Here is a 7,385-nt window from a genome sequence, read left to right on the forward strand (position 1 = left end):
TGTCTAAAAATTTCCGTGCATTCTATCTATCTATAGCAAACAAAGGTCAATTATTTCAGTCGTGGGTAACAATGTTGTTTATTTTAAATAATTTGGGTTCAAATATGAGTAGCTGAAATAGACAGACAAACAGTGAACATAAAACTGAGCAATTTATTTCAACGACAAACTGCATAAACATGTACATATTACAAAAAATAATACATTAAGGAAGTACAAAGTCATAAAAAAAACATTTGAATCTTGTGTTATTCTAGTTGGAAGACACCACACGATTCAATTTAAAGGTTTACAAATTAGTTAAAAACAACCCAGTGCACCAAAATCAACCTACTATGCACATCCTCACATATATACGAAAAGTAAAAACAATGTATGAGTTGACATTAATATGGCAGGTATAGATAAAGCATAACTAAAGGTTTAAATAATTTAAATTGTTAAGTTCATATAAACAAAAAAACGTTTGGACAATCAGCAATACATAAGGCATTTATCGACAAAAAAAAATAAAAAAATCAGACAAGCTTTTAAAAAATCAACAGTACTATATAGAATTGTATCTTTAAATTTTTCATCTTTAAAAAAAACACATTAAAGACACAGAAAGAACATTTTTCTACATAGTTTTTCATTCACACAATAGTTTACTACAATGTGTATATACGTAAAAAAAAACCTTGTTCAAGAAATAACTTGAAAGGTTGAAAGAGAAGTAACGTTTTGAATCAAGAGTTTCAAAAAAACAACACATTTCTGTTTGTACATATATTACGGATCACGCAGTTAAAGTTTTTTTTTTTTACATTCGCTTCTCCAACCAGTTTCGGATGCAGGACAGAAACTCTTCAGAAGTTTGTTTTTCGTCATGAACAAGCTCGTGAAATCCACCGGGAAAAATCTGGCGTTTAAAAATAATGGTTTAGCGAGCTTTTGTTATGTCATTTGCACAGAGTAAAATCTCTTAAAAAATTATTAAACAAATTAGTTGCTTAGGAAAATAACTATTTTCTACTCCAAGGTACCGGCGGGTCATAAGAAATTAAAAGTTTAAAACTGATAATTTTGTTTAAATGTATAGTTTTAATTGCATTTTATTCCAATAACTGATAATCGGGGACTGACCAAGGTTTTTGGCATTTGGAAATCAGCTAATTAGCCTACATTTAAAAAAGCGTTGATTGTTGAAGCGTTTGTGCGAAGCGCGAAAAATGCGTTCGTGTTTGTTTGGATTAAAAGCGAGTCAGCGGGGGCCTTTAGGCTACAAAGAATTACTTGAAACGGACCAAGATTCGCCCGAAGAACGCAACATTTTTATATTCATGTAGTTAAAATAGACAAAAGAAGGGGGAAACGACCTCTTGTCTAGTTTGGAAAAGAGGTGGGGGGACTGGTGGGCCGGATGATTTACTTTGGCGGCCCGCGGGTCGTAGGTAAAATATTGAGTGAAGAAAACTTTCCACCGGGACGTGCAAAGTGTTTGGTCAATATCTTGTTGTAGTTAAATATTACGGATTATTAAATTAAGATCTTGGGTGTCAATCAGCACTTGACCGAATTGCACTCACATGGGCGAGTGGTGAGTGCAAAATCTAAACCCTCGATTAAAACGTAATAATGATGACCCCCCCCCCATGTTGGACAAAAAGTACTGCGATATAATACCAAAAATTTAATTACAACTTAAGTAGACAAAACTTTAATTTCAAGGTATATTAAAAGGCCAAAATTACTTTTACGGGAACCCTATTCATCTCTAATTTTAGATAATATATTTTTTTCTATATTTAAATTATACAAAACAGTATAATGGATTGCAAACCATGGCTGTAGTACGCAAATAAATTTGGTATCAGATGGGGACCTCTACCACCCCAGTATCAGATGAGTACCGATACTATACCTCGGCATCTAGTTTTGGGTCTGATGTAATATTATCGCAAAACTTCTACTAAAATTAATAATTGCAATAAAATTCTGTAACTTGCCTTGATTTCCTTGTCTGTGGACTTGGCTTGTGCGAACAGATTCTTGGATCCAGATACCTGACAGAGGCCATCAGCCTCGCCATGCAGAACAAGGAATGTAAACTTAATGTTTGGCATTACTTTTGTAGCCTCATTTATAATTAGGTAAAGCTGGTAACCTGTACGACAGAGTACACTGCCGTGGTAGTTCAACGGATCGGTGTTGTACCTGGCAACCTGCAAAGAAACAATTTTGGTATAAAACATGTTAACACCGACTTACTTACTGCAATGGCAATAAAACCTTGTTTCAACAATTTATTAAACAAAACTATATGTAGCCGGGATATAAAAATACACAAGGTAAATTTGTGTAAAGGAACACTCCGCAAATAGGATTTTCTAAAAATTTATTGGCTCGTGATTTAATAGCCCAGAGCACTGTCGCACATATATTCAATAAACATGGAAATACTGCCCGGAAGTAACAAAAACAATGCATTATCAACCAACCTCTTCTTTAACTCGTGAGATTGCACTTGTGTCCAAAGCTCCAACAGCAACACGTGGCATCACGGGTGACAGCCATTTTGCCATGAAAACCTAGACAAGTCATATTTTAAGGTACATGTTTAAATTTAATTTGTGATTAATCATTCTACTGTCCAGCTAAGCCTGTTTATTTGACGGTAAACATTCATCATATTTAGAATGTAAACACTTCAATTTACTGAGTCTTTGAATCCACATGAGTATGTACTGTGATCAGCCCTACTGGAGCTAACCACTTTATGACATGCACTTCTAAAAATATTTATACAAAGTTTTTTTTTCTGGATTATAATACATGTAGAATAAATGAGTGTAAGAATATCATATTTGAAAGTTGATTTTTTTGTATTAATTTATATACACTACCAAGAGAACAAGGTAAGGGAAAACAAAGCAGTTTACCTTGAAGGGAGTCATGGCTTCATCTGTTACCAGCATTGGTGAGGAAATAACAACTTTGTCTGTCACATCGGGATTTTGGTGAACAAACAATGCTGCAAGTGCACCACCCTATACAAACAAAAAAAGGTTAAACAAAAAATTACTGAGGTGTTTCTTTCAAGTATTTTTAGGGTTGAATAATTTCAGCAATTTAGGAAAACATTTTTTAAGTTTTGCTTTAATAGTTTTGTAGATTGTTAAAGTGAATTATTGCACCAGTTAAATGGGAATTTTACATTACAGCTACTATTTCAATGGAAAACAAACAAGGCATGAAAATTGTTAGCAGGGTATTTTTCATTACACATCTCAGAGAGACACTTACCATGGAATGTCCATATACAAACAAGGGCAACGATGGATGCTTCTCTTTCATAAGCTTGCAGTGCTGCAACATGTCGGCTAGATATTGCTTGTAATCGACCAGATCAAGGCGGTAACCTTCACTTTCACCGTGTCCAGCTAAATTAAGATGTGCATTTATATAAGTGTTTAATTTTAGCGGTATTTCATTTAAATTGATTCGTTCTAGTTATTTTGACAGGATATTATCTATAGCAGTGCTACCCAACCTTTTTTTTTTCATTGCAAGGCAATTTGATTTCCTTTTTAGTGTAACACATAAAATAAGCATATGTTAGACACATATAAACAAGCCATTTACTTTTAATGAGAAACTTGAGTTTGTATATTAAACATTAGAAACAATGCACACTTTAATCGCTGCATAGTTATTTTTTCATGAAAATGTAACATTGGCTCTTGCTAATAGGGATATCATTACTTGTAAAAACTATAACATTTACAAATGCATTGCAGCCCACCCAAATAGCTTAATGACCCACCAGTTGGCCGAAAGTCCCGCAACCCTCGGAAAGCACTAATTCATTGCCTTGAAAAACTGTAAGAAGTAAAAGACATTTTGGCCTTACCATGATCGTGACAGAAGACAAGTAATCCCATTTCTGTGAACATTTTTGCAATGATGGCATGACGGCCACTGTGCTCTCCAAATCCATGCACTATCATGATCATGGCTCTAAAGTTAAAATAGTTTGTTATTTAGAATAAAATTATGAATTACATAGTCTTCATTAAAACAACTTTAATGACATAGGAATAAAATGTATGACGGCAAATATCAAATACCCGATAAAACAAACAAACAACTATAAACAGCTACAAAACAATTAAATGGTTTAACAAAACTGTAAAACAATTATATATCTTAAAAAAACAGTTTATTTTTTCAAGGACAAAAAAGCAGTTGTTAATGGCAATATATCAGTTACTTCGGTTCACATTCTGGTTTCCAATATCTGCAGAAAATACATTGCCCTGATGAGTTGACAAAGTGGTCGACATCTGAAAACTTCTTTCCTGAAAATGTTTTCTTATCTGTGCAAAAAATGAAACATGTTAGAAATAGAAGTCATGCCAAAAACTTAAAAGTAGCAATTAAAATATTAAATTAATTCAAACTGCCTATTGCCTACTAATTAAGTTGTTTCATTGGTCTATTCTGTAATTACCTCACTTTAGATTGCTGCAAATATTTTGAAGTGTTGTGCAATAAATTTGCCTTAACTAGCTGCAGTTTAAAACAGGCTGCCCAAACTAAACAGGCTTTTCTTCAATGAGAGTGACAATGCACAAATTAAGTCAAGCTCCAATACAAATTAATCACTTCAATGCACAGTGTCTGCTCAGCAAGAGCAACCAAGTAAGTACCAACCTGACACTTTACTTTCCATGATTAGTTGTCCAAATAGTCCCTTCGAAAGTGGCAGCTTTAGTTCACCGCGTCGACTGACCTCCTCGATTTACAGTAAACAAAGCTGTACAAGTCTGCCTGAAACATGTATCGTATGTAGTGTATTGACATCAACAGCTGTTTTTATTCGCAGCGTCTTTTTATAACGGTCTTGTAAATACGCTGTAGTGTGTTAGGTTTAATGATTTCGTTGTTTTGCAATACTGCTCTAGTAAAAACTTGTTTTGTTTTTGTTTAATACTTGCTCTGCTAAATACACGCAATTCTGCTGAATTTTTGTAGACGCGTTTTACCCGAAAGGATGTCGTTAAGAATTGTGGTTTCCTGTTGCAATTTTGCGGCTTCTGTGGAATTTTGCGGCTTTAAACAACTTAAGCAGCTTTATATCTTGTAAGTTGAAGCTTTATATCTTGCAAGCTTATTTCTCTTACTAAATCCGCAAGTCTTATATCTAGTTAAACAGCAATTGATTTTGAAAAAAATGTACACAACAAATGATGCAAACAGATCGGTAGATAATGAAAACTCCAAACGTCTCAATCAGCGTTTAGGCTCAAGTACATCTCTCAATTTTTGCAGTTCTCATGGCCATTCTAAAGCCTGCGGTTTTGCATCGGGGCACAATTACAGGGCAAAAAAGAAATTTGCGATTCAGACAACAGGTAGTACAACAAATAGCTCCAAGTTTGAAGCCAGGGAGACCGCAACTATTTTTTTAATAAGACTGCCCGCAGGGCATATGACACTTAAGTTACAAGAGATGCAATAATGTGACTAGGTCCGGTATACTAATCCCACACAAGCCATAGTCGTATCGTGACAAAACTTTATTAGCTAGGCCCATATAACATAAGTAGACAAAACGAGAAAATAACACTTATTTTATAACAGTTAAATTAGTAGGCCGCCGGTTGGAAAGAATATATTTCAATATTCAACTTGTAGAAAGCGGGCATCTGTATTTGTTCCATATTTAACTTGTAGAAGGAGGGCATCACTATTTATTAGTATTTGACGTGTTTGTTTTGCGTGCGGCTTCGAAAAGTCTGTTTGAAATCGTTAGGGCTGTTTCCTTTTCCCGTTTGCATCCTGCCTACAGAGATCTTTAACTGGCCAGTTCACTGTTAAACCCTAAAGCACGCTTTTCGTTGACGTGAGTTTTTATTCAAATTCTACTGCAAACCAGACTCGACAGTTTGTTTTAGTTTCGATGTAGTGGAGTTCTGATAGCACGGTGGTCAATGTCTTTCCCTTGTGGTTACCAAATATGGACATTAATAGGTTTAGACTAGCAGTGGTGATATGGCCTCATTACTCACTTCAGCCTTAAATTGTAATAAATCACACATAATTTATTCTGGGCTCTGGCGTGATTACATTATGTCGTATAGACACAGTTGATTCGAGTTTACGGGTATAGTTATTCAAAATAAAACCTCGTACAATTACATTCCACGAGTGGCTCGCTTAACCTTTTGGGCCTCGACCCAAAATCGTATCTGCTGTGTCAGTTACATTTCGTGGCAACTCAATATGACCTAATAGGACATTACTAAACAAACTTAGAAGTGTAGCGATCATAGCGTTCGTAATTGCGTTTTTCACCCAACGTAAAATGCATCAATCGATTTTGATAACATGTCCTTCACAAAAATTAAATGGACTTGTAGTTCAGGATCATACTTGGCGAGTAAAACCGTCAAACTTTCATTTTCTATGGTGCGATAAGACACACGGCGACCGTTGGCCGAAAGACATTTATTTAACATGGATATTTTTAGAGATACAAGGAACCTTAAAAAAACCTGTTTCTGGTAAAAAATCGTAAACGTCCAGCAGAAAATAAGATCCGAGAGTGTGGTAGCCTACTTAGAAGTACGAAACACTCGTTTACTGTATTTTTGTTTAAACACCAATCAGGTTTGAATCTGTTCTAAAAATAAACCCTTAAAACCACTTAAAGCGACTACTAAGTTAATTAGGATTCGTACAAGGCGCTAGAAAATACATTGACGTTAAAAAATTATAAGGTCTTACTCAGTGCTTCCCAACCAGTGGGTCGCGAAGCATTTCTGAATGTTACCGTTTTCTGTTAGATCGGGAAGTTATTGCATTATGATTATTACGTAACATTTATGCAACAATGCAACAAATACGTAACAATTAGATGTGTCGTGTTGCATTACCCATTTCAGTACGTACGCCAGTAGTAAAGATGCACGTTTTATGTTATGGTCATATCTCATTGTGGGTCGCACAATAAAACTTGCATGAAAAAGTCGATTGGATTGTAATACATCGGGTTAACAATGTGAGCATATATTTGCATGTTTAACGCATATTTTATAAGCACAACGAAAGTATTTGGGTGGATATTTTGGTACAAACTAACGCATAAGTACCGAAAGTCATACATAACAATAAAACATTTACTGCGGATGGAAAAATACAAACTTCATTTACAAACTAATTAGGAAAAAACACAGGACGGATTAACGGTTGAAGTGCACGTTATTTGTGTAAAAAGCTAGAAAATTTATATGAAATCAACAATAAAACATTTACTGCGGATGGAAAAATACAAACTTCATTTACAAACTAATTAGGAAAAAACACAGGACGGATTAACGGTTGAAGTGCACGTTATTTGT

At 34.8% G+C, this 7,385-nt stretch overlaps 1 protein-coding gene across 1 annotated transcript; it reads right to left on the minus strand.

The window, feature by feature from the left end:
* Positions 1 to 157: 157 nt before the first annotated feature.
* On the minus strand, positions 158 to 4,885 carry LOC146157254 (monoglyceride lipase-like). The gene is made up of 8 exons (XM_083387489.1): positions 4,696 to 4,885; positions 4,253 to 4,358; positions 3,893 to 3,999; positions 3,286 to 3,422; positions 2,922 to 3,029; positions 2,481 to 2,570; positions 1,989 to 2,204; positions 158 to 901 (listed from the first exon to the last, which is right to left on the minus strand). The coding sequence occupies exons 1-8, from the start codon at positions 4,712 to 4,714 to the stop codon at positions 803 to 805; spliced, it is 882 nt and encodes a 293-aa protein (XP_083243615.1). The 5' UTR covers positions 4,715 to 4,885; the 3' UTR covers positions 158 to 802.
* Positions 4,886 to 7,385: the final 2,500 nt, after the last annotated feature.

This window comes from Ascidiella aspersa, chromosome 4 (genome assembly GCF_963924565.1).
Source record: "Ascidiella aspersa chromosome 4, kaAscAspe10.2, whole genome shotgun sequence".
In the NCBI taxonomy this organism is placed as follows: Eukaryota; Metazoa; Chordata; class Ascidiacea; order Phlebobranchia; family Ascidiidae; genus Ascidiella; species Ascidiella aspersa.

What these genes read in the sequence shown, in the direction of transcription:
- LOC146157254 (XM_083387489.1), bottom strand. An exon ending in TTGTATATGGACATTCCATG is followed by an intron (nt 3,030 to 3,285) that starts GTAAGTGTCTCT and finishes TTGTTTGTATAG; the next exon opens with GGTGGTGCACTTGCAGCATT. An exon ending in CCACAGACAAGGAAATCAAG is followed by an intron (nt 902 to 1,988) that starts GCAAGTTACAGA and finishes TTTAAACGCCAG; the next exon opens with ATTTTTCCCGGTGGATTTCA.